General features: G+C 28.1%; 1 protein-coding gene across 2 annotated transcripts in view; it reads right to left on the bottom strand.

The window, feature by feature from the left end:
- The window catches only part of LOC145188576 (uncharacterized), a 37,405-nt gene extending 10,769 nt beyond the window's left edge, over window positions 1–26,636 (bottom strand). The window contains exons 1-19 of one of the 2 annotated variants that reach the window (XM_090080732.1): window positions 26,482–26,636; window positions 24,549–24,655; window positions 12,611–12,714; window positions 11,715–11,904; window positions 11,074–11,285; window positions 10,818–10,984; window positions 8,262–8,540; window positions 7,811–8,076; window positions 7,418–7,620; window positions 6,471–6,691; window positions 6,133–6,198; window positions 5,897–6,025; window positions 5,410–5,745; window positions 5,107–5,280; window positions 1,748–1,892; window positions 1,452–1,543; window positions 1,106–1,309; window positions 790–1,010; window positions 354–639 (exon numbers count right to left, since the gene is read on the bottom strand). In XM_090080732.1, coding sequence (XP_089936858.1) covers window positions 354–639; window positions 790–1,010; window positions 1,106–1,309; window positions 1,452–1,543; window positions 1,748–1,892; window positions 5,107–5,280; window positions 5,410–5,745; window positions 5,897–6,025; window positions 6,133–6,198; window positions 6,471–6,691; window positions 7,418–7,620; window positions 7,811–8,076; window positions 8,262–8,540; window positions 10,818–10,984; window positions 11,074–11,285; window positions 11,715–11,904; window positions 12,611–12,714; window positions 24,549–24,655; window positions 26,482–26,527 — 3,448 coding nt within the window. In that variant the 5' untranslated portion in view covers window positions 26,528–26,636. Of the gene's footprint in view, window positions 1–353; window positions 640–789; window positions 1,011–1,105; window positions 1,310–1,451; window positions 1,544–1,747; window positions 1,893–5,106; window positions 5,281–5,409; window positions 5,746–5,896; window positions 6,026–6,132; window positions 6,199–6,470; window positions 6,692–7,417; window positions 7,621–7,810; window positions 8,077–8,261; window positions 8,541–10,817; window positions 10,985–11,073; window positions 11,286–11,714; window positions 11,905–12,610; window positions 12,715–17,116; window positions 17,260–24,548; window positions 24,656–26,481 lie in introns of those variants that run through there. The other variant, XM_090080733.1, reaches the window with a different exon arrangement.
- Between the last annotated feature and the right edge of the window lie 1,143 nt (window positions 26,637–27,779).

The following is a 27,779-nucleotide window of genomic DNA, read 5'->3' as shown; positions in this document are numbered from 1 at the left end:
CTGTGTATATATATATATATATATATATATATATATATATATATATATATATATATATATATATATATATATATATATATATATATATATATATATATATATATATATATATATATATATTTCTAAGTTTACTTAAACACAAATATTTATTTTTTTAATTAATGTAATGATCATGCGCCATTTAAATAGTGTTTTATGAACCAGTTTGACTTTTTCAAAAGGAGTTGAAAAATGTTCTAAGAATTTGTCGAATTTTTTTATAATAAAACTTTCTAATTTCTTAAAGAGAAAATAACAAAAATTAAAAGAAATTAAAACCACTTAAAAGTAAAAAGAATTTCATGACCAAATACCTATACTTTGTCTGCATGTTTCAATGCAATCTTGACTGGCAACGCTATTGATCTCATTTAACTTTAAAATTTGATTTTCAATCATGTTGCTTACTGGCTCTAAAGCATCTGCAGCACTTTTAGCAGGATTATACAAAAGATCTTCAGCTGCTTTTTGTTGCAGCAAAAAAAAAGTTCCACTATATGCATTAACAAATTGTTCAGCTAAACTTTTGAAATGGCTTTCCACTGTGTTTACAATGTGAGATTCATCCCCATAACTTTCATCAATCAAGCTTACATGAAGCTAAATAAAATTATTGATTGAAATACTTTATTTAATTGCTTAAAGACACGTATATCATCATTGAAAAAAAAAAGATAAACTGATTTAAAAAAGAAAACAGCATCATTATGTACACATGTTATGTTACTGTATAGTTAAAGTGCTTCTTACTAAAGGATTAATAGCTTCAAAAGAAGTCAATTCATCTTCCTGTTGGAGGAGAACAAAGCTTTTTGATTCATTAAAAAACATAACTTTGTTTTCTAATTTGAAGTGACCATTTCTTTCTATCGGAAGAATTGTTTTGTTAGAAAACCCTATTATTTCAAGTGATCCAGTCAAAACAGGCGCAAAATTTTTTTGGCAAAAATTCCAGTTTAACTTTAATTTTGCTAAAAAAAAAAGGAAATAATTTTAAAATTCTCACATTTGAAACTTGTAGTAATAAATAATATAGCAGAAAATTTCCAACAAAAGTTACACTTACGGCCTTTGGAACGATCTTTTTTGTGGAACATTTTAAAATTGCCATTAGAAACATTTAATACTGGGAGCCATTCCTCATATCTTAAAAAACATCGCTTTATTTCCATCTTGAAATCAACTGCTTTAGAAAATCGATTTGCAGTCCCAAACAAAGTTAAAATTGAAGCTCGTGCAGTGCGATTGCTAGCATCAACAATTACAGAATCTAAATAAATATTACCCTTTGGTGAATCAAATCTTATTTACAGTAAAAAGTGTATTATTAAGCTTTCAATTATCATAAATGTATCATGAGAAAAAATGCTTCTATTGTAAAAAATAAAAAATAAAAAATTCAATTTTCTAGCCTTGTGCAGTCCAAACCAGTAAAGATGAATTATGAAAATTAAGACCAGCAAATATGAAGCTTTCCTCATAAAATTTTTCTAATTGAAATTTTCTAAAGAAAAAATTAAACTTCTATAAACAACAATTTAAATAATATGACATCATCTATAACTCCATGCATGATATATATATAAATATATATATTCTTAAATAAATTTATCATACAGCACAAAGTTATAAAATATTTAATATCATAGTACTAAATTTTTATAGCAAAATTTTAAAATATAAATATAAATTATAACAAAAAACTCACATTAGTACTGATTTAAAGTTTTCAAATGATTTAGTCAATGCTGAAAAATAGGTTTCTGAAACATTTGCCAAGTTTAAGGACAAGTGTCCATTCAGAAAAGTTGAATTTCTTTCATTGAATATTATCGAGATTTGAGGTGCAAAATCTAATAAATAAATAAAGACGTATATAATGTTTTTACTTATCAAAAACCATAAAAAGTATTTCATTTTTTTTTACACTTATAACACATTTAAAAACTCTACTGAAACAGAACAAAAGTTTATCTTCAAAAGTGTCTTAAAAAGCTCTTTTGAAACATGAAAAAATAAATTTAAAAAAGCCATGCAGAACTTTTGGAAGATTCTTTTCATAAGGAACCAAACTTTTTTTTTTTAAGAATTCTCTGTATATAAAGAACTATAAAACTGTTTGTAAAAATATTTAAGAATAAAAATGTAACTGATTCTAACCTATTTATTACTTTTAGGAAATTATTCAACTCTAATTTTGATAATAGGAAATTAACTCTTTTAAAAACTTATAGAGTTATTGGTTTTTGCATCAGGGAAACTCAACTTAGAGCAAAATATTTAGGACTCAGATCATTACATAATTATTTATATATAGCAGGGAAACTGTTCTAGTTGAGAAATACGTTTTAGCAAATTACGTTGTTTGTCACTTTTCAGGTGTTTAATGCTAAATAAGAAAGTTTGCTGCACAATAACTATTTAACTTAACAAACATAAGGGTTTATCAGGAGCTTGTTAAGATAAAAGACTAATAGATTGCAAAATAAATTTGGCATTTTGAACTTAAAGTCCTTAATAGTCTAAACTTCTAAATCTTCTGGAAATATTCTTGGCAAAAATGGCTGGTATTTTAAGATTAACTTAAAATCTTTAGTAATTTGGGTGAGGAAATTTTCAGGACAAGCGGCTCTGTAAAACTAAGAAAAGGCCAACATTTAACATGAAAAATGACATTTGTGGGTAATCTTATTCTCAGGTCTCAAACTTTTCAACTCAATAATCCATTACATAGTAAAAATGTATTCTAGTTAGTGAAACTATTACCCAATTTAACAAACTATTTTCCAGTGAAAAAATTTATTACTCAGTGAAGAATCTATTACATGAAATAACCTTTGTAACTCGGTGAAAAGACAGAAAAAAAAATTATAAATCATAAATATGCAGTAAACAAAGAAAGTATTTAACAGACATTAAACTCATAAAACAGTTTTTATACCACTATAAAACCAATAATAGTGGTACTGTTAATAGTTAGAGCCCCATCTTAAAGTTGTGTCATTATGCAATTACAAAAGATTCTAAGCAGTTTTTAGTTGAAAAGAAAATTTTGTAAACAAGAAATTTAAAAACTTTATAAATGCCTGAAAAAATTCATCACAATTTTTGAGCTTTTTAACAATACTTTTTATAAGCAGACACCACACCAGGTATTTCAAAGCTTTTAAGTAACTGAAACAAAAAGAGAGAGAACCTTAAAGAAACAAAATCTATTTAGTTTTCATGATTTTTCATGAAAACATTACTTTAGTTAGCTAACCATTCTAGAAAAGGAGTAATTGGCATTTAAAATACTTCCAAAAAAAAAGTCTATATTAATAATTGATAAAAATTGATGGTTAAGTTATTTCCCAAACATGTTGGACTCTGGTCTCTTAATTTCACCATTGGATTGTTTTAGAAAAAGAGCACCAAATGTTCCTGGTTTCAAACAAGTATTTGTGATGATAGTTGAATTCAAAATTTTAGAAATTTGGCTGCTCAGACTGAGTTTGTAAACTTTTGAAAGCATTTTCTAATGAGAATAGCTATTATCTGGTCAATAAAAAATTACTAGTATACTTGAATGTTTCGAATAATCAGAAGCAAAATACTAACAAGACTATTGAAAGTAAGCAACAGAAGTAAAAGACTTCTACTTGCATTTTGTTACAACCTGCTAACTCAACATATTCTTAACATTTAGTTGGAATGGTTTTAGCAAAATCTGCTTGAAACACAGCTAAACAATGAACACTTAACTGACAATTCTAGGAACTCCTTGTAATCATGTTAGTCACAAGCATTAATTATGTGTGTTAATCTCAATCTCTGGGCATAGTGTTGTAAACTCAACACCATTTAGCTTGTTCTGCAAAAAGTTTCAGTAATTTCATTCCCTGACATGGGGTTAAAATATTTTTGACAGCCAATTCTAGTCCTAGCACTTTAAAATTTCTTAATAACCAAATTATTAGGTTCATTCAATTACCCAGCTAGTGACCACCCCATCTTCCGACATAAGGTAGCTAAATAATGACAACATTTTTCAGCACACATTGGATAGCACTTGATTGGCTGCTTGAAAGGCATTCTGTTCAATTAACACAGATTTTTATGGCAACTTTGGTTCTCCAAAATATGTTAATACTGTTCAAGATTTACTACTACCATACAAATCTCTTGAATGCAACATGTTCCTGAAAGTACAGTTCCTGATGTCACACACAGACTTTTTATCTTAATATGGGTATTGTAAGTGATGAGTACAGTTAAAGGCTTCACCAAAAAATATTTGCAATGAAAAAGTGCTTCAAAGGCAAATGGTTACATGGAATGCTTAGCAAATTTTTTGTTGGATGCAGCACAATGTTTCATGAAGTCTGCTTTTAATCCTAATGTGGATAAAAAGCAGGCTTCATGAGACAAACACTTTTATTGTGGGTGGGTGACAAAGAGAAGACCTGCATAAAAGTATGTTCAGAGTAACTTGAAGTTCGCTGATTTGTATATGAACAATATATAACTGATATTTACTATATCAATCAAATTGACTTTCATAAATATTACATAAATTACTTTTGTTGTTGTACAAGTGTCATGGATGATATTAATACGAGGAAAGCATTATAGTGTTCAAAAGTCACAATAAAAAGAAACATGGGAGTTAAAATATGAGAAAAGTGCTTAGTTAGTATTAAAACATTTTAATAAAAAACTTTATAGTATTTTTTAAAGCAGCAGAAAAATTAAAAAAAGAAAAAAAAAAAACAGTAAATTTGATTTCATTTTTTACTGTAGATGAGATAATATCAAAAAAACTTCAACAACTTACTGTAGACTTTAACACAAACCAGAAATATTTAACATGACTTTCATATAGGGTAATATTGTGTAATTGGTATTATCAAAATGGCAGAATTCAAACCATGTTTGAAGTTTACTTAAAACCTTTACCATATCAATTACAAAAAAAGATTAAAAGTCTTGATCATATTAAAAAAAAGCTAAATCATTTACAAAAAATCTTTTACACTTCTCGAATGAGATAAAAGAAAATATGAAGATTAAGTTTAAAATTTTTACCGAAAATGGAGAAAACATTATTCTTTGCAATACTTTTTCCTTGGTATGCTTTAAACGTCACAATTCTGTCAGGTTTTTGACTCTCTACATCTGAACTTGACTCTCTAGTCAAGTTAAACTCAGTATCTTCACAGCTAAGAACAAGTTGACCAGAATCAGAGCTTGTAATTATACCTAAAATAGTTTAAAACCCTTAGAAATTTAAAATAACTGTACATAACTATTGGTTAACATAGAAATAATCAATATAAAAGCAACAATTATCTATGAATACACTGTGTAACAGAAAAAAAAAAAAAGTACCTTCAGAACTTAAGCTAATAGCTGAGTCAATATACTCTATACCACCTTCAACAGATAGTCCAATCATTCGTATAATATCTGGCTTTTTAACAGCATTGGCTTGTTTAACTGATTGCACTTCTTGTTTTTTATGATGCTTAGTATGCTTTTTGTGATGACGACTGACTGAAGACACTGGTTTATTTTCTGATACAGTTTCATACGTCTTTTGAAATACTTCTTTCAAACGAATAAAAGGATTTTTAACTTTTAAATTTGGATTTTCTTTTAATTCATATTCTGATCTAGGAAGTTTATTTTTTGCAATAAATTCAAATGATGCTTGAGAGATGCTGCCTACAAAAAAGGTACTTAACAAAATAATAGATAAAGGTACTTAAAATTATGTAATTAGTTAAATAATTGAGCTCATACTGAAAAAAAAAATACATAATAGGTTTCAAAACAACTGTTTTGTTTTTTTTTGCACACTAAAAAAAACACCTACCTTTTCCTTTACCAAAAGTAGAAAATATTTCAGAGTTGTTTTGAATAAAATAACAAATATCTTGTATATTTTGACCTTCCCTTTCGCAGTTAGATTGTTGAAATGAAATACTTCCAGAAAAATGAATTCCTAAAAAAAAGTATTTTTACATTTCATAGTTTTTAAAAAGTTTTTTTACTTTTGCTGTAGTTAAACATTTTTTTTGTTAAATTTTAAAAAAAAGGTTATGTAAAAACCTGGATTTGCCAATTTTACCCATGTTGGTGTGTTAATATTACTCTTTTCTTTTGCAATGATAAAACCTGAAATAATTTTAAAATAATGAATGCAGTAAAAAGTGCTGTTGACAAATTAATGTAGGTAAAACAGTAGAGGAAAAAACTTTTTCAATCTAAAAGGTTTCTCAATTTTTACTTCGTTAGATACTGATTTGATGCATAAAAGACACTGCAGCCATGCAAGCAGTAACTAACTTTAATTTAGATATAAGAAAAAAGTTGTTTTAAAACATATTTTTAGAACTGTTAAGTATATGATGAATAAAAATTTCCAGCACATAAAATCAAAAACTCACACAAATTTTCAAATGCTAACCAAGGAACCCCCTCCAGTGTAACATTCAAAACTTCTTCAAAAAACTTTTCAAACAAGACGTTTTTTTGGCAAATTTTAACAAACATTCTTGCTTCATCCAGATTGTTACTATTTTTATTATATACAATAATATCTAATGATGTGCTTGATGGAGATCCACTACTTTCAGCATTTGCATATGATAATGAAGCACCTTTAAACCTTGATTTAAAAATAATACAGTAAAATTATAACAATACATAAACTTTGTGAACACCACATTGCAGATGCTGATTTATTTCCCTCTAGCAAACAAAACAGCTTTTAGTTTCATTATTTTATAAACAACTCAACAGAAGATTAATAATATTCATTTAAATATTTTTTCCATTATACTTTAGTACATCATTCAGATTATAAAAGTATTACATTTATAAACTTCATAAACTTTAAATCAGATGAAATCTTTTTGATTTCATAAAATTTAAGTGAGTGACAAATAAACTTTTGTTAGCGCACTCTTTTGAAAGGCTGACAGGTTTAGGCATCAATAAAACTGCAAATGAAAAAGTTTTGTACGGAAGTTTAGAGCTGGTTGCTTTATAAGTCAACAAAAAGAATTATTAGCAATCACATTTATTGTAACAATTGTTTTACCAATAGCAAGCTGGAGAACTAAAAAAAATCAGATAGGGAATTTTGCAGGGCTCTAAGTATCATTAAGTATGTAGAACTTTTTCTTTTTAACTGTTTTGCCTTTAGTTAGCAATCTTTTAGATATTCTGTCATTGAAGAGTATAAAAACAAAGCTACAGAAACTCTTGAACATTAGTGTTGACTTACAGCTGTTAACTTAATGTCAAATACATTGCAAAAGTAAGTGGAAGTCATTGTTAAAGGTCAGAAAAAAAAAGATTGTATGCAAATAAAAAAATATTATTTACTCACACTAAAACATCAGAAGTCAATGCTGTAGCCAAATTTAAGGATGACAAAGGTAGATTTTTCAAATGTTCAAAGTTCTTATGGTTTTCATTTTCAGGAAAAAAAGACACATTTCTGGCAGCTGATGTCAAATCATTCATGTTGTTAACACTAAAATCACCAATTAGGTTGAATCCATCGCCACTTTTTTTTATTTTAGCAACGACCTAAATAGTTTAGGTATTTAAAAAACATTCTACTTTCATCAATTGCTTTGAATTTTAACCCTTGTATATATAAATATATTAAAGGCAAATATCTACAACTGTAAGCATTTTCCTACAACTTTTGCACAAAAAAACTACAGAAAATTCATAAAAATACTGTTGTGTTTAAGTCATATAGAAAGCAACACACCATTTTTCCTAAAACTAAGATATCTCCTTTCCCTGAAACCAACTGGTTATTGTCTTTCAGTTCAACTGTTAAATTCATTCCTCTCAAATTAACCAAGTTGTTAACAATATTCCAATCTTCGTCAACTTCACAATTAAGTGAAACACTGTTTTCATTAAAAACAAGCTCTTTAAACACTACTCTTTTTTGTAAAATAGATTTATAAGGCTCATTATCAAACGTTGTAGAAGGCATTAGGAAATTATTAATAATATCTGAAAACGATCCTAAAACAGAAAAAAACCGTTAGAAACTTAGTGCTCAAAAAATCTAATAACAAACATAAAGAGCTGTTAAATGAGCATTTAATACAGTAAATGCATTTAAAAAATTATATACAAAACTTAAACTACCAAAAAAAACCGGTTTTGTTGTTTATATAAATTGAGAAAAAACAATGTCTATGAAGTACCTGTTATATTATCATATGAATAAACTTTTATAGGTAACATCCCCCCTTCTTGAGAAAATAGAGCAGAATATCCTATTTCATTTGGTAATTTATCAACAATTCCATTACCACGTTGGTCTAGAGAAACTGATTTTATAGATTTGTGATCTGTTTGACGCCACCGTAAAGTTGCTCCTTTAGGCATTATCACAGTATTCATTTCTGTTATAAAGTCTTGAGTGAGATTGCGATGTTTGCTGCTCATAATCATAGAAATTTCTGATGTGCAAGAGGAGAAACCTAACATGACAAAAAAACATTCAACAACTAACTTTTATTTGTTTATAACTAAAATGTGCATGAAATTTCTAAAAAATATCATGTGGAAATTGAAAATGATCCTCTGAGACTTTTAAAAAAACCTGAGAATAACAACCAATTATGCATTTTAACTGACATTTACAAACAGGGAAATAGTTAAATCCCAAAATTTCCTGCAGCATTAATTTAGACAAAAGAAAACTGCTACAACAAATAGATAAATAATACAAATTTTGTGGAAAAATATACTCCTACATAGCTGCACTAGTTGGTAAACATAAGTTTACAAGATTGATACAAATAATGGCACATACTTTGGATAATAGCTAATAAGGTTTTGATAGTTTATATTATTTTTTTACAAAAGAAGAACTGACGTCTTCTCACAAGAACATTTTTATTTCACCCTAATTATAAATTATATGTTTTAGGTTTAAAGATCCTCCTTTAAAGATGTACACAAAACATATAAATTTCACCAATACTTTTAAAAATCAATATGCACTTACACTATTTAGCTAGTGATAAAGGATTTAACTAAGTGACATGACTAAAACCAAGCATGTTTAATTTATGTCATGTAATTAAAACCTTCACAGAAAAAAATGTATCTGAGGAAAGTGTAAAAGGATTGCATGAAGTATTTGCTTTTTTTTATATTATTTTTTGTATAAATGAGAAGATTTTCATTTAAAATTTACCAAATCAAGAATGAAAGACATGCTTAGTGTCAGATGTAATAAAAAAAAAATTATTGAGTAATTTTAAGTCTGTCAAAAACAATTCAGAAAAAAATAGCCCATTGATAAGGTCTGCTATATTTTGAATTCAATTGTTTATTATTCAAAGTCACCTTTCTAGGAGGGTGAGAAATTCATCCTTAACATTAACTAAAAGGGTTTTCATACTGAACATAAACTGTAACTCCTGTTTCAGTTTATGTTCAATATGAAAATCTAAATACAAAAAGGATTATTATTTACATTAATCACCTTCCCAAAAATCTGTTCTGGCAAGGTAAGAACTCCTGTTTAAGTTTATTTTCAGTAAAAAATTTTTTGTTCTTCATAAAGTTGTACAAAGCTCTGGAGAAATGATAATCTGTAGGAGGGATGTTTGGGTCCTCATTCCCATTCTATCATCCTCTGTTAAGTCCTCTTTTTTCAATTTCTGAAGTAATTATTTGGCTGTTTCTTATTGGTTAGTAATAAAACACTCTGAGTCTATGTATGAAAATCTCTGAATCAGTATGAAAATCTTTGTACTTCAACTCTAAGGAAATGATTATATCTTGGAGGTTTGTTTGGCAAATTTAGAGAGCTAATAGAGAACTTCACATTTTGCTCTCTCAGCACCTGTTAGAGTCCTTTTTCTTCAAATTCTGCAGTAATTATGTGCCTGCTTCTTATTACTTTATGAAACACTCTACGTCAGACCCACAAAATGTATGAGAGAAGCATTTGCAGGATAGGGTCAGTTTTGGGCAACTTCTGATATGGTTCATTTGGGTCTGCCGAGAGAGGATCCCACCTTAGTTAGTCTTAAATAAGTTAATTCTTGTTTGAGGTGAGGATATGACAGAGGAACAATCTTTCTTATGTCAGGAGTGCAGCAATGCACAAATAGTAGTATGTATAACAAGTTACATTTTTTTAACACTCTTAATTAATTTTTTTTTTCTTCAAATGGTTACAAAACATAAACGTAGGAAAAATATTTAATGAAATTGCAGCTAAATTTTTCTGAAAATATTTATCAGCATTTATTTGGCAATATATCGAACAAATTCCCATTTGTTTATTAGCTTTAATATATATTGTTTTTAAAGAAGATAAAAAAACTTATTACAAAGATAGAAAAAAAAAACCAAAGGAAAAGATTTCCCTTTTCAAATATACAGACTAAAAAAACTTTACAAATTTTATCTAAGTCTTTGAAAACAATTACATAAATCTAAGTCTTTGAAAACAATTACATAAATTGCAATCCCAGATAAGATTAACTTTAATTTATTTCAATACTTAAATCTGTCAACTCAAACAGAAACTGTTTCGTTTAGAAAATTAGAATAAAATATTTGTTACAATTATTTTACTAATATAAAAATTAAAGTATAACTAATAATGTTTTATTTTTATTATAGAAAAAATATTTATAACTAAAGAAAAAAAAAAGAATTTATGAGCAGAGTCTTGAGAGTTATGAAGTAATTTTTTTTACAAAACTAACACATTATTTTTCATTTAACATACTTACATTCAGGGGAATTTTTAAGAAATTCTTCATTTATCTTATTTTGAAAGTTCTGCTTGAATTGCACAATTTTTTTATCACTATCAGTTGTAATGACTTTAAAATATCCTGCTGAATGTTCAGATGAATTTTGAAACTTTTGGAGGACAAAGAATGAGCTGTCATCAGGCCTAACAATCATAATAAACCAGAATGTTTAAACCAATTCATACTACTTACATGGTAAAAAACATTTATACCAAAATAAATTTCAACTTACCAAAGTATAACTTCAACATACTGGTAAGGGTTGAGCAGTGCTGACAATTTAGCGTTATTGAAGTCAGTTGGAAAAAGTTCATCTAGTTTGTTATAATTTGGTTTTAGTTTAGCATATTCAACTTTAAAATGTTGATTCAAAAAGTTTTCTATTTGAATATTAACAAGAGAGAGATTAACTTGTAGATCATAGCTATCAGCATTTTTTAAGACCTGAAAAAAAATTCTGAGTTAAAAAAAATTTTTTTTTTCAGCAATTACAAATAATCAAAGTTTATAAACTATTTGTAAAAAAATAAATTATTTGGTTGTAAACAAATTTAATGACTTTGTCTTAGAGATATTTGAAGACTATGTAAAAAAAACTGATTCCATTAAAATTTAATGCTTAAAATTGATGCTTAAAACTTAAATATGAAACTGCAACTAGTTTCAAAACGAAGATTGAAGATTAGGTAATTTTTAAGTATATGAATAAATTTCAATTTATCAATTTTCTAAATAATCATGTTAATTACAAAAATATCAATATCTTATCATTTCAAAAAAATCATTTAAAACTAATACTTTTATGGTTAAATAGTCTCCAACACTATTTATCATCCCCACATGAATCAAGATATTCTTACCAACAATTCTTACCTGAGATTCATTACTCCCTCTCATTTTAATTTCCATATTTTTATAACTTGTATCTTTCACTCTCAGCGTTAACGCTACATTTTTAATTCTCATGTTTCCTTGATCAACTGGTAAAATCAAAAAACTCTCAGCAAGGCAGTTAAACGTCTTTGATTCTCTTTCATTCAAAAGAGATTGGCACAGAAAGTTCCTAAAAAAAAATTGTTGCTGTTGAGCATGAAGACAAAACTGGATAATTATAAGGTTATTTACTTAATACTAAAAGCATGATAATTGTATTTTATTTTCTATTTAAGGACTATTTCAGAACATATATCCATATACTAAATTGAGTGTATTAAGAAATCCATTAGAAATTTATAAAAAAAAGATAAAAAAAAAAAGGTTCTAATTACATTGAATGATATGAAAATAAGCTTTTTATTTTATTGAACTGTAAGTTTTAAAAGATTCATAAAACTTCTAAACAACAATTTTTCATCAAAATGAAAAAAATAAATTTCTGTAGTAACTAATGTTATCAACACATGAAATTAAAAAAAAAAATTGGGATTTTAACATGGAGAATCAGAGAGAAAAAATTCTTAAGATAATAAAAATCTAGCTTATATACTTATTATAGCTGGGATCATTAGCTAGTGTCTTACTCAGAAACTCAAAATAAAAATTTAAAATTTTTGTTGCATTTATATAATTAAATTACATAGTTTTAATTATGATATATAACAGTGTGATTTAATGATTAAGTCATTTTAAATTGCAAAAATTTTCTTGTATTGGCTCAATAAGACTTAAGTAACTAGTTGGGCAACAAGCTTCACCAAAACAAACCAAGTTAAAATAGAATTGATTATCAATACAATCTAAAGAATAAAAATGAAATATATATAGCTTACTTTGGAGTTAAAAACTGACTAGAAGTTAAATCCATTTGTCCAACATATGTGGGAAATAAAGATTCAAGTGTACATTGATTACCAAACCGAATATTTTTCTTATTCTAAACCATAAAAATATCAGCTATAACTTTGTTGAACAGCAAGTGAAACTCTTTTATCTTTACTTTTAATGCAACCACAAGGTTGCTTTTAATTGAAAATGCAAACTAACAAATTAAAATTTTTTGGCTTTAAGAAAATCTTTAGACCTGTTATTTAATCTCTTTAAAAATTATCAACTGTTTAAAAATATACTGATAAAAGAAAATAAAAGAACTGAATATTTAATTTAATATTTTATTCATTAAAACATTGGCATGTTTTTATGTTTAGAAATTTAAACTAATAGATTTATGTAAATGAATGCAAGCATAAGTTTTAATCAGATTTATTTCTTTAGTATTTTTCTTTGATGTACGTCTGACCAAAATACTTAACTAGAGGCTCAAACCCATTTGTTGCAATTAATTGATAAGTAAATATTAAAGCAAAAAGGCAAGACCACCTAGCTTAAACTTGAACAACATAAACTGATTCTTTGTTTGATCATGTGCTAACAAGATCAAGTTGTTTTAGATAAAGAAAATCTTTCACATTTGTAAAAGAACCTATAATGTTTTGAATTGAATTTCTCAATATCAATAATATCAACCTTAATATCAACTTAATATCAACCATAATTACTGTAGGAGTATTTTGAAACTCTTGAATAATGCATTTTGATGCTTATTTAATGCAACAGTTTTTTGGTATTTGCCTTTGATGTTAGCACAATATTTGACTTATTTTTTGCTTTAAAAAACAATTTTTCTCTTGATATTGTTTAATTGTCATGGATTTAAAATTTTCCCATTATTTGCTCATGTATTTTATAATTAAATCATTTGATGTATCAGGTTCTACAGGTATTTTTTGCTTAACTTATCTATTGAAGCTGACTTAATAGATGCTTGATCACCATTGTACTTGATTTTTCTGTTTTTCAAAGTAACTTTCAAACGATTTTTTTTCTGTCTCAAAATTTTGCCAGAAAAAGATAAAATTTCAGTGATTTTTTTCATGAGTGCTCATAGCAGACAGATGTATGTAACCATACTGTCAGTATGTAATGATTGTAACAAAGCCATTGGTCTGTAATTTTTATAACTTTTTATTGAAAATAACATTCTAATTTTTTAAATAGTTTATAATTATTTTGTATTTTATGTTTGTTATTAATATTTTGTATTTTAAATAGTTATTTTTTGTATGACAAACTTAAAGAAACACCTTATTAGTAAAAAAAGAAGGTTTTTGAGAGAAGGGCAGGAGAATTAACGTTAACTCAGGTTTTTAGTAATAGATTTCTAAGTCAGGTATTTATTCTCAGTGCATTTGGTAAATTGAATAATGGCACATGGACAGATTTTTAAATATTTATTCACTAGTATAAAAAACTAGTCAAATACTTCGAGTAATTTCGGTATTCGTTGCAACTTTTTTTTGTTTTATTTTTTATTTAAATTTTAAGTAAATGAATAATTTAAATTAAAATATAATTTATTTCTATACATTCTATACATGATATTAGGTAGCCCAGAAGTTAAAAGTTTTTAGTTGTTAATAATTTGAAATATTTTGGATATTTCTGACTTTTTTTGATATTATTGACAATTAAAAAAAAGCAGCCGAGTCTTTTGGTAGCATATTAAGCTACACAAAGTGGACCAAATATATGCTTTAATTCAAATTTAATCTCTTAGAATATGTGAGAAAGTTGTTTCAAAAAATTTTATTCTTTAGACAAGATAAGCAGCAAATGACATTCAAACTTTTTCATTTTTACAATGAATAAGTTAAGTTTTTAAAACAAATATCAGATTGTTAGACATTATTGGTAGCATATAGTTGTTATGATATTAAGTATTGCGCAAAAAGAAAAATGGGACAAATTAAAAATAACATTGACTCAAATAATTTCGTGAATGATAGATTTAATCTATATTTTTATAACTATATCTTTTTTGATGTTCCAAATATTGAGCTACGTTACTTCTTTCACAAATGATGTCCTGATTTAAAAAAATAGAATTTAAATTTTAGACAACTCAATGTTAAACATGTTAATCCGAAATGAAGTAATTCTTTTCAAAAATGAATAAGCCAATCTATTTTTTTTTTCATTTCATTAAACGTTGAAAAATGGTTCTAGTAAGAACACACGAAGAAAATTAAGAAGCTGTTGGCTTTCTATGCATGAAACTAGTAAGTTTTAAATAAAAAAGTTTAGCAGTCCTTCCAGTATCAATTGATTTTAGTGATACCATGAGTTCCGTTTGGGACTTGCTTTGGCTGCCATATAACACTTACAACACAGAAAAGCTTCAAAGGGAGAAAAAGTAAGTTTCCCCTGTTTGTTCAACTTTAAAGATATTAAAAAAAGTTCATCAAGATTGAAATTTTCAGTTTATGTATTTTTTAGATTAAATTTTTTTTTGTTGTGTCTTTTCGTACTATACTTAACATTATAGCAGCAAAAAGTTGTCTATATGTAAATAAATGTTTTTTTACTTTTTTTTTACTTTTAGAACACTGAAAAAGTGCAAAATTTGGCTGTCATTTCCTGTTTATCTTGTCTATAAAATGAAAAGTTGTAATGAATCCACAAATTTCATATCTTAAAGTTTGATATCTAATTTGCGGATTAATTAACAAATATCCTAAAACTTTGAAACCTGCATAGTAAATGGAGCTCTGATTGCAAGTAATATATCTTGAACTAAACGAATTTCACATAGCTGAACCATATTTCTTAGTATTTTAACTAAATTGGTTGAAAACACATTTGTCTACTTCTTAAGTAGCGTAATAATAAAAGTAGGGAATCGGTTATTTCCACTTATTGAAGACCCACACACAATCAATACAACTACTTGATTCACAGGCAAAAACAAAAAAGCAAATTGACTTTCAAAAAACTTCAGCTAGATATTCAAAAGTTTATAAATAGACTAATAATGTGTTTTATCAAGCCATCAAAATGCTGTAATGTTTTATGTTTTAATTATGATTTCTTCTTTTTTTCTTGAAGCAAATCATATTTTGAGATGATTAAAACTTGTTTCTCCCCATGAGATCTATCAGTTGGTTTTTTCCTATTAAAATTTAAATAGATGGTTGAACTTAAAAAACAATTATCATTGTACAAGTATTGATTTAGTGTGGGCTGCAACAGCTGCTACTAATGTTTCAGTTACTTGGATTTTCGTTAAACTAAAATAACAAAATGTAAAGAATTAGCACAATTTAAACTTTTTTATGTAGCTTAGTTAAAAAACAGTGGTTTTAACTCATACAAAAAAACAAGTTATTACTTCCCTTTATCAAATATTAGTCAATCTTGAAATATTCCTCCTTGTCTTTCTCACTGAAGACTCTGGCCTGGTTTTTTCTGGTCAAGCATGTTTGACCAGAAAAAAATTGCAGTTGCTTTTTATGAATTTCCCATTAAAAAGAAAACTTTTTTTTTCCTTAACAATCTAAAATCGAAAAAAAATAATCAAGCATGACGAAGTATCAAATTTATGATTTAAATTCGGCAGCACATCCATTTGATGTGCTGTTATAGCACAATATAATAAATATTATTGAAATAGATGACTTCGAACTGCGACAGTGTAATAGGATTTAAAGTATTTAAATTTCTAATTGATAAGTTTATGAACAAGTGTCACTCTGATCCTTCCTTTGAAACGATTTTCAGAAGTATAGAAGTAGGAAAGAGGGTCTTCTGTTTTAAAAAAAGCGACTATATATAGATTTCATTTACGATAACTACCTATTAGGTTATCATTTTATAGCACGGTTTACAATAATTTGATACTTAACTTGATGCAAATAGAGTTGCTGGTAATATTATCAGCTGCATATTTTTTTTTTATACGACAAGATCCAGCTAATAAGGATACTTCCAACTGAGTAGCAAAAGTCTTTTTTTAGATCATCTAATCTTCTTAAGCTCAATGATTGAACTTTCTTTACCTGGGGATGACTGTTTTATTTTAAGCATTTTTGGTTACCAGTTTTTTGATTAATCAATCAGCCATTTGTAATAAATAATCATAAAATATTTTTACATCGTCGGCTTACTATCAATACCTTCTATGTCCTTTTTTACAAATTTTACAGGAGACACAAAAAACTAATAATAAATACAATAGACCCACAAATTGATTTTTTTAAATTGAGTTTCATTAATAAGTGTAATTACTAATAATTAATACACAAATTTTGCATAGAGCTGTGCATTAAGAAAACCAACCAATTTAAGTCAAAACTTCAAAAATTAAAAAATCGGACTTGGAGGTTTTGATAGTAAGCCGACGACATATTACATAATGTGTTACTGCACATGAGTTAAAAAAAAAAATTAGAGTTTAACTTTAATTTTTAGAAAACCGCAATGTTTTTTTAAAATTGCAGAACCTGTGAGAAGTACAGTTTGTTCACATATTCATTCTTGACTTAATGAGTTTTCCAAAATCCTGACCATCTAACCATCCTGTTAACCATCCTGTTAACTTAGGAGTAGTGAACGGAAACTTACGGCTTCGGCTGTAATTTCTGCTAAAACCGAAACCGAAATTTATTCTTCAACAACCTTTTACTTATTCGGTTTCGGCCGAAATTTCGGTTCAAACCACTACCGAAATGAACCGAAACTTTTATGACAAGATTTTTTTAATATTTAAATACTTGTTTTTAATTTAGTATTAAATATGACGACTTCCTAATTGTAATCGTTTGTGAGTAAATCAATTTTTAATTACAACAATTCTAGTAATTATAACTGAAATCACGTTACATAATGGATTCAAGTATTCTCAAATCATTCTTTATGTGAACAAACATTTAAGTGAAGTAACCAAATCAATAATTTCATCAAAACTTTTTCACTGCTAACTTTACCATGGAAAATAATCGAAAGAAAAGCTATTTGTGGAAACATTTTACTTTAACAGCCAGTGATTCCAAATACGCAACTTGCAATGTCTGCAATATAAAAATATCTCAATCTAAAACTTCAATTATTTAGCGGATTTTAAACTCATTTAAGAATTTACTCAAAACCCACGGCTTTCTCAAAAAAATCTCTTAACTGAAAAAATTTTTATTAACAATTACCAGCAGTCCTGAAAATATCCTAACTTCAGATAAACTTGAGTTACAATTAAAAAAAGAACAATACCCTTATTTGACATCAGATCAAAACGACAGAGGACTGAAATATTACAATTTACAATGCCTGCCTGGATTGACAATGGCTCAAAAATTGATTCAAACTCCGAAAACGGTCTGAGGTTTTATAGATCTATATTTGAAATAATGGTCATCGACTTACAGCCTTGGTCAATCGTGAATGATCCGAGATTTTTACGCCATCATGCAGTTTTTACACCACACTTTTACATTAGAAGTGAGAAATACTACCGTAGCATGCTCAACCCACCCAACATGAGACGACTTTAAGACATATGTAACTTATCTTTAACTCGTCTACACGTCTGCAACTAGTTAAAGACGTGTTTAAGATGGCTTTTCCACATCTCATTAAGACGTCTTCTGACAACCAGTTTAAGACGTCCGCAAGACATCTTAACAAGACGTCTAATAGAATAATCAGTTTAAGACATCCGTAAGACATCTGAACAAGACGTCTGTCGGAACAACCAGATTAAGATGTCCGTAAAATATCTTAACAAAACGTCTTTCGGAATAACCATTTTAAGACGTCTTTTACACATCTTAACAAAACGTCTGTTGCAACAACCAGTTTATGACGTCTATTGGAATAACCAGTTTAAGATGTCTTTCAGAATAACCAGTTTAAGACGTCTTTAACTTATCTTAATAAGGAATCTGTCAGAATTACCAGTTTAAGACGTCCGTAAGACATCTTAACGAGACGGTTGTAGGAAACACCAGTTTAAGACGTCTGTCCGAATAACCAGCTTAAGACGTCTTTCGGAATAACCAGTTTAAGATGTCTTTAATCATGGACGTTTCCCACCCAACAACAAATCGTCTTAAAGACAAATTTAAGACGACTTGAAATTGGTATTAAAGATGTCTTAAACTGGTTTCAAATGAAACACTGTAAGTCGTCTTATTTAAAGCGTCTTAAAGTTGTCATATTTAACACCTATTAACGACGGCTCAAAAAATCGTGTGCAATATATATATATATATAACTTAAACAAAATGAATAAAAGAAAGCAAAAATAATTTGTCACAGTTTAAAAGAATTTAGCAAAGCCAATTTATGGCAAACCGCAAGAATAACTAAGAACTTAATATTAACATAATATGATTTACCAGCTATATATAATCTTAATTTTATTTGACAAAAACTAATGGGTTATTATGTGCTTTTTATGATAAATGAAAAAATATATGAAATATGAAAAACGAAAACATGAAATATCTGCCGCATTTTGTAAGATAATTATAAATTTAAATCATTTTTGAAAAGGTTTTGCATTATCAAAAATGATTTAAATTTATAATTATCATGAATTATAAAATAGCTTGGTGAATGAAGGACTAAGCTGGCGAATGAAGGACGAAAGAGTTGAATGAAATTAGATCTTGATAAAAAAGTATATCTAAGCTTTTTTATATTTAGCTATACTATTTTTAGTCATTTTAAGTTTATCCTTACAGGTCTATTTTATCATTACTGGTATTATATATGTTTCTACTGGTATTATATATGTTTCCGGATTTCTGCGTTGACTATATGCAAAAGACCAACTAATTACTCAAAAGAATTTTGAACTATTTCCGTAAAGGGCCTATGGCTAGGTTATTACAAGCACATATTTTACAGATATCTGAGAAACTAATCGAATTTAGAAATTACATTGTTCGCTGATGATAAATTTCAACATGGATAGACAGAGAGGCAGACAGAGAAATTTTAAAGAAACCCACCTTTATAAATGTATAATTGGTAAGTGTCTTCTAACGCTGCTTTCCAAAAAAACAATGAGTTTCTTGACCTTTTATTGCTTCATTAATTTTCTCTTTTTAGAAGCTGTCCGAAAGACGAAGGAATCGGAGAAGACAGTCCATAAATTTATTTAGGGTGTGTTAAAAAACGCACCAGCATCACCTAAATATTAAGTTTTACAGTCATGTACTTTTTTTTTCTGGATGCTGTGAAGTATTTTTCTATAGTAAATCATGTCTCTTTTTTTAGTTATTGCATTTGGATAGTTCATACATTCACACCTTTCTATTTTCTGTCACCATCTTCCAGTCTCCTTCTAATACAATATAAATATATATATTTATGTTAAATTGGCACGAGACTGAAAGATAATATATATATATATATATATATATATATATATATATATATATATATATATATATATATATATATATATATATATATATATATATATATATATATATATAAGCCGTCATTAATACGTGTTAAATAAGATAATATTAAGAGGTTTTAGTTAAGACGACTTACTATGTTTCATTTGAGACAAGTTTAAGCCGTCTTTAATACGTGTTAATTAAGACAACTTTAAGACGTTTTAGTTAAGACGACTTACTGTGTTTCATTTGAGACCAGTTTAAGACAACTTTAAGATGTCTTAAATAAAGCAACTTTAAGACGTCTTAGATAAGAAGACTTACTGTGTATCATTTGAGACCAGTTTAAGACAACTTTAAGACCAATTTCAAGACGTCTTCAATTTGTTTTTAAGACGACTTGTTGTTGGGTGGGAATTTCGCCTATGAAAAGATTAAGCCTACAACAAAAATTATGCTTAACAAAAAAAATGCTGAAACAGTTTCCATCTATCCGGACGCTTAGGCATCTTTTCATCATTAATATTTGGGCATGATGGCACACTTCATTTCCGACAAATGGGAGCGGATTAAGTTCTGCCTGTCATGTTCCAAGTTTGATGAAAAATATAATGTTTCAAACATTTCTCAAAGACTTGAGAATGTTGTGAAAGAATGGGAGCTAAAAGAAAAGATCACAATTTTCTTAAGAGACAATGCGGCAAATATAAAAGCAGCTTTCAAGGAACTTGTGTGTTCACAAGTCTGCTGGGTGTCTAAATCATTCACTTCAATTAGTGATCAAAAAAGATCTTTTTTCACTCCAGAGTGATTTAAGCTTGATAGAAAAATGTCGGTAGCTTTGCACTATGCTTCTTATTCAAATTCCATCTTTGCTGAGTTCTTACAAACAACAAGACATTCAAATGAAAAATTTTGACTGGCTTGGGCTCAAATATGATGTCAAAAGACGCTGGAATTGAACTTATTACATACTTGAAAGGATTCTGTACTTGAAATCTGCAATAGCTACCACACTGCTCATCCGTCCTTCAAGCGGAATTGAGTTCACAGGATAGGAACTTGTCTAAAAAGCTGGTAAACATCCCAGCAATTTTCGAAGAAGCCACTAAATTACTCTCTGGATAGAATTTTTGTATTAGCGCATGCATTCCAATGGTGAAAACTATTATCAAGTCATTTGACGTTCCTTCAGATGACGAAGAAATGATGGGCATGAAAAATGCTTTGAAGAAAGCAATGGAGGCACGTTTTTTTGACATAGAAACTACAGACCATTTTGCAATAACAATACTTCTTGATTCCAAATTTAAACAGCACTTCTTTAGATGAAAAAAAACCTTCCAAGCTTTTAAAAACTTGTTTTTTAGAAATCGACACTTTGTATTTGAGCCAACATGAAACTATTCGTGTGATGAGAACTACCTCTGTTGAGAACACTGGATTTTCTTTAATGATGCAAAATATCATTGCACAGTCTAGGCCCAAAAATCTAACTTCCAAATTTACAAAGAAAGTTTTAAACGAGTATCTAGAATGCCCAATATCTTCATGCTGTTTAAAGTTTTGGAAAGAATATGAACAAAAAACAACATTAAAAGCAAAGTTTGGTTTGGCAAAAGTGGCATAGAGATTGCTTACAATATCATTAACATCTACAGAAGTTGAAAGGTTGTTTTCAACTGCTGGAGACATTCTTTCAAATGAAAGAAACAGACATTTGCCAGGAAACATGGAAAAAAATTTTGTTTTGCTGGAAAATATTTCAATTGTTAAGTTTAATTATTAAAATGTCTAGACATATTCTATTTTCTTTCAATTATGTTTAATGGTGATTGCTTAGAGATATGTAAAATAGTTTTTTTGACTTAAATATGGCGGTCATAAAGGTTCAGGAATTTTAAACATTCTTTTTCAAGTTTCGGCCTGTTTTGGTTACAGCCAAAATTTCAACCAAAATTTTGGATTGGGTTTCAGTTACGGTTTTAATAAACCGAAAAATTGGTACTTTCAGCTTTGGCTCAAATTTCGGATTCGGTCGTTCACTGCTTGAAAGCGATAGGAAATTATATCGTTTAAGAGTAAATAAAGATAATTAATTATTTTTTAATGAACTTAAACACCACAGTACTGTGTTTTTAACTTGATTTTTTTAGTTTTGTGTTGTTAAGGATACGGCTAAATGTTTTTTTAGAAATCAAATGTCTGTCGTATAATTATTTCGGAATGTTGTAATTAACAATTTTAATACTAGTTAAATGCAATTATTTAGCAAAATGATAGGGACGGAAATCTTTCGCTAACATTTTTCCGCGGTCATTGGCGGTTGCCACCAAAAAAAGTTGGCCTTTCGGCAGAATGTTGCTTTGCCGCTGGGAGGTATTATCAACTCAGCAATATTTGATTTGAAATTTCCAATAAAATTTGAAATTTTTTCAAGAACAACAGCGAAATGCGAACACCGTTAAAAATATTGAAGAATGAGCACTAAATGCAGGTTAACGAGAAAGCGATCAAGAAGATTAAACTGAGATTGAACAACTGTAATGTAAGCAGATTAGCATAACAATTGTGCAAGAGTGGATTAAAGCATGAAACTTTTTTTAGATGTAAAAAGTAAGTATCCAATGCATTTAAGATATGGTGGCACCTCCAGTTTTACCAAAAAGGTATGGTAAATGAGCTGGAGAAAGATAAAGAATAATTACGTCACTTTTCACGGAATATTTCTTTTTAGCAAAAAAATTTTTAATAACTTACCGTATAATTACCGCATATTCTAAATTTATCCAATCATATTGCACTTTTAAAAAAACGCTTAAAAAATAAAGATTAAAAAACACATCACATCACAAATAAAATATAAAAGTTTTGAAAAATAGATAAACAAATATTTATCGATTAAAAGTAAGTTTATAGGTATTTTCTATAATGCGTTGATATATATATATATATATATATATATATATATATATATATATATATATATATATATATATATATATATATATATATATATATATATATATATATATATATATATATATATATATATACGTATGTATGTATATATATTATTCCTAAGCTTCTATACATATATATTATGGCCAAGCGATTTCTACGGAGAATGAGGTTTTCGACAGACCTAATCCGATTGACTGGGCAAAGTGTATTTTCTGCCAAAGTACCTCTGCAAACAAATTGATATGCCCCGCTAATCCTAAGCGTTCAGATTTTTTGACAAGTCACGAATCACTTGCCGAATTTTTACCAAAATTTGTACAGGCAGATTTGCTACCGCCTGGATTTTATATTCAGTGATTAGATGATGGCAATGGCTTTAAAAGTACTTTGATTGCGAACAAAGCTAAGTGGCATAAACCCTGCAGAATGTTTTACTATTCTACTGAACTCAATCGAGCAGCTAAACGTCTTCGTTGCGTATCCCTAGCTGCAGAAGATGAATCCTTTTTAAATGATGCCCAGGCACTTAATGTTGAGCACAGTTCATTCATGCTATCAATGTCAAGTGATATGAGAAAATCAAATTTGGTTTACACACAACCGGTTTGTTTAATTTGTGATACCAGTGAGTCAAAAGACTAATTGCACAGCGTCTGTACCACGGATCTGGATATTAAAGTCCGCGAGTGTACTATTTCCTTGGGTGATTCTACATTATTGACCAAGTTGAGCGACACAGGTTTAATTGCTCAAGAGGCTAAGTATTACGCTAAATGTACAACAAAAAACGTACTTTTGATTGACACATGCGTGCTAAAACGCAGCAAGTAGAAAATGAAGTTAACTGTGAATATGGTATTGCTTTTGCTCAGTTGTTCATTTACATTTAAGAAACAAGATCAGAGAATGGTATCACACCCATCTTCAAACTAGGTGATCTAGCTAGACTATATGCTGATCGCTTGTCCCAACTAAATGAAAATAGGCTACTTACACCAACTAAGCGTATGTATAGCACACGTTTGAAAGAAAGACTGCAAGCCCATTTTTTGAAAGGAAAAGGGATGGGAAAATTAATTACTTGAGCATGCGCAGTGATTAATTTTCAAAATTAGATTACAAACTGCGCACGCTCATGTGATTAATTTTCCCGTCCCTTTCCTATTCCCGTAGCAAAAATGGATGAGTGGAAACTCACCATTTAGTGTAATCAAGCAAATTATTTTAAGAGTTTGCGGCTAAAAATAACTAGAAATCTTTGAATCAGCGCAGTCGTATATTAAATTTAAACAAAATTAACACAGAGCTAATTCTGTTGAATAATTAAACTAAGTTGAGGGGTCTGTATTTCACCCGATTTTAATCGTATTTGATTGCAAAATCCAAACTCTGTTGGAATCGAAACTTTTTCTATTTATGTGCAAAACTTCGAAGTTTACAGATAAGAAATTTTAAGTTTAAGGCAATACTTAAAACAAAAATTGCAGATAAGAATTTTGAACGCACATTCCAACATAAAATAACCAAACCACGCTCAAAGCAATATATGAAGAAAAAATTTCACCTTATTTATTGGCATACATTTGTCAATGCTTCTGGAGTCACCTGATAATTCTGACTCTAATTCATCCGCGTATTCTGATTCTCCTGAGTATGCTGATACATAAAGCACTAGAAAAGAAATAAAAAATCTGTATACACCATGTCTGTTTACAACTTAAATTTAAAAGTATAAATCTAAATGTAAGTTACTTTCGATATTTTTTTACATTTATGTATTTGTTCTTTTCAAAGATCAAAAGATTTTTTTAATGCTTAAAGATTAATCAATTGCAGAGAAAAGTTGTTTAGTTATATCTTAGTATCTTTATTTCTTGGTAATTATTCTCACGATATCAATATCGTGTGATATCGAATAAATTTTATATGTTTATTTTTATGTTGACAAAATGTTAACAAATGTTGACAAAATGCTTTAATTATATTATAATTCAAACAAAAAAAGACTATTTAATGTTTTTTTTTGTTTTGCTTTTTTTTGTTTCATGAATAAAAAAATCGTATGGTATCTATTGGAAAGAAAAAAATTGAAAATGTGAATTTTTTAACTTTTTATGAACAAAATACAAATAAGATAACTTTTTAGAGGTTTAGAAAATATTTTTAACCATCTTGAAAACTTTAGCTATCTTCCATTTGTTGCTTCTTTTCTTTGTTGTATTTTTTATTTGTATTTGAGGAGTTTCTTCTATTTATATTGGCTCTGACAAATCTGCTTCCACCATGCTGGTTCCATGGGGTATTAAATTGACATGGTTCCTAAAATTGGGGTAGTTCTGTATAAAAAAAATAACTTTATCTACCATTTCACTGTTGAGATTGTATCCACGATTAGTGAATCCGAGGCCACAAGTAAAAAAAGCCCTTTTTAATGATGCAGAAGTTGATGGAGTTGATAACCAGAATCTTGCAACACTTGAAAGGAAAGGCAGTTAAATGCATGCTGCTTTCTCGTACCAAAATGTCAGTAAGATTTAGCTCAAATTTTAAAGTGTTAGCAACATTTAGCTCAAACTTTAACTTTTTATACACCTGAAGTTAGATGAATAACTTCGAATAACGCGAGATTTAGTTGAAATAACGATACCAGATGAGAAATTAAATTACGGAAACGATTTGAAGCTGCAATACCAATTGATACCATCGGTATCTAAGCAATACCGATATGGCTGATACCTTCATAATTAATATCTTATGATCTCGATATTGATATTGTAAGGTATGGTATCGATTCCAGGCGATTAACGAGATTCAATGCCGATTATCTATTGCCTGATGTATTAACTTTTATTTCATTAACGTTTAGAATAAAAATACATAACATTCCGCCATGTTAATGGTTTTTTCATAGATCTTAGTAATTGAATATATTTAATAAATGTAAATTTACTCACTGATATCCACTCTCTTTTTTGAGTCATGTTAATAAATACACAAAGAGATCCCATTAAGTAAATTGTGATACCAATTAATACTCTCTTACATGTTGAGCATGAGCTTCAGATTTAGGATATTTTGTAATTTTTCAGATATTTCATAATTTAATAAAATATTTTAAACATTTTATGATTTATTGGAATGTCATACTTTGAACATTCTACAATTTTAAAAAGGTAAGTTATTTTATCTTTGGAGCTGCGCATTTTGTATTTAAGACTGTCCTTATTGTGTCTTTCTTAGCATCCAAGATATCTCAGTGAGTTAATCATTCAAATCACATTGACAAATACTAGATAGTCAAAAGATCTGCCCTTCAAGTCAAAAAAAGGTATTCCGATTTCATCATCCTTTTTCATCATGATAAACTAATTAAAACGAGCTCAAACAAAGAGTTATAAATCAAAGAGAATGTAAGCAACTTGAAAAAAATATTTTATTAAAAGCTAATTTTTTAAAATATGAAAAAATATTTTCACCAATAAGCAATTTTCACTTACATAATAAGCTTAATTTTGAAAGAAAAAGTAACCTCTTCACTTTCATCTTCACTGCGGAATGAAAAACTTGACCATTAAAACATTAAAATTACTCACTCACAAAAAAGTTCAATTTAATCAAGCGCGCACTTAAGAAAAAGAATTCGGCATTTCTCATAAAAAATGTTCAGCATTTTCATGCCATTTAAAACCATCTAGCAAAATGTTTATGCATCAACTTAAATACTTCAGTGATTCTCAAATGTTTTACTTGTTTAAAGCACTTTTCGATTTTTAACGTCATAAAGTTTTTAAGCTCTTAAGCCGCGAGGTTGTCAATTTCAATAATTGCTATTAATATCCTAACTTCCAAGCATAATTATATTAAAACAATATATAAAGTTAAAAACTGATATGTTTTTATTGAATTTATATATAAAGTTAGCTGATATACTTATATAGAGTTATTATATGAAAAAAAAAGTGTATGAAAAAACTGAGAACTGCAAACAAGCAAGCCTTTTGATGCAATTTCTTTCAATTGGTTCAAAACCAAAGTGCTAATCAATTAAGTATACCACTGGGAGCCTTTATGCAAAAAAAATCAAAGATTTTCTTGAGAACTGTTTGAAATAAAATTGTTTGAGTGGATAAATTGTATTATGTAATCTAACTTTTAACAACTCACAATTGTCTTGAATGTAAGTTAAATGCTTCGAAGAAAAATCAGAATCAAGACCAAGTTTTCTAGAATAATAAAGAAAGAAAAAAAGCACATAATAACAATAAAAGTATTAAAAATGTAAACTGAACTTTCTTTTTAGTGTAAGGGTTGATGATTCTATTAAGTTAATTTTTTTTTTTTTTTTTTATGGTGTTAGTCCTTTGATAATTTGAACTTTGTAAACACATTCACTTGGTATGAAAAGTTTCTCTAGTTTGCTAACTAAAATACCTGATCTCTTTCCAGATTTCTTAACAATATATCAAATAAGCATCCGAATAACGGACTTCTGAAGTGAACAGACATCAAATTCTGCGATTTAACTTTAAGCAGTTCTAGGAGATTGTGTTCAGTACTTTTAAATACAGATTTTTATTTTTTAATTTCCATTTTCACTTTTTAATTTCCAAAAGATGCAAAATGATAACTTTTATATGAATTTGACTTAACTATGCAAAAATATGGGTATGTGTATGACCCGCTGGATTTAAGTTTAAGATTTGAGAAGAGTTTTCAACACCTGTACACCGCACGAAGAATTTTTCGTGGATAAAATATTTCATTTTGACGTTTTTCTTTTTAAAAGATGATAAAT

This window comes from Hydra viridissima, unplaced genomic scaffold (assembly GCF_058129835.1).
Source record: "Hydra viridissima isolate aposymbiotic clone 2 unplaced genomic scaffold, HvirCarnegie_v1 scaffold_2, whole genome shotgun sequence".
Taxonomy (NCBI): domain Eukaryota; kingdom Metazoa; phylum Cnidaria; class Hydrozoa; order Anthoathecata; family Hydridae; genus Hydra; species Hydra viridissima.
Note: the sequence above shows the minus strand (reverse complement) of the source record. Positions and strands in the feature narration are given on the sequence as shown.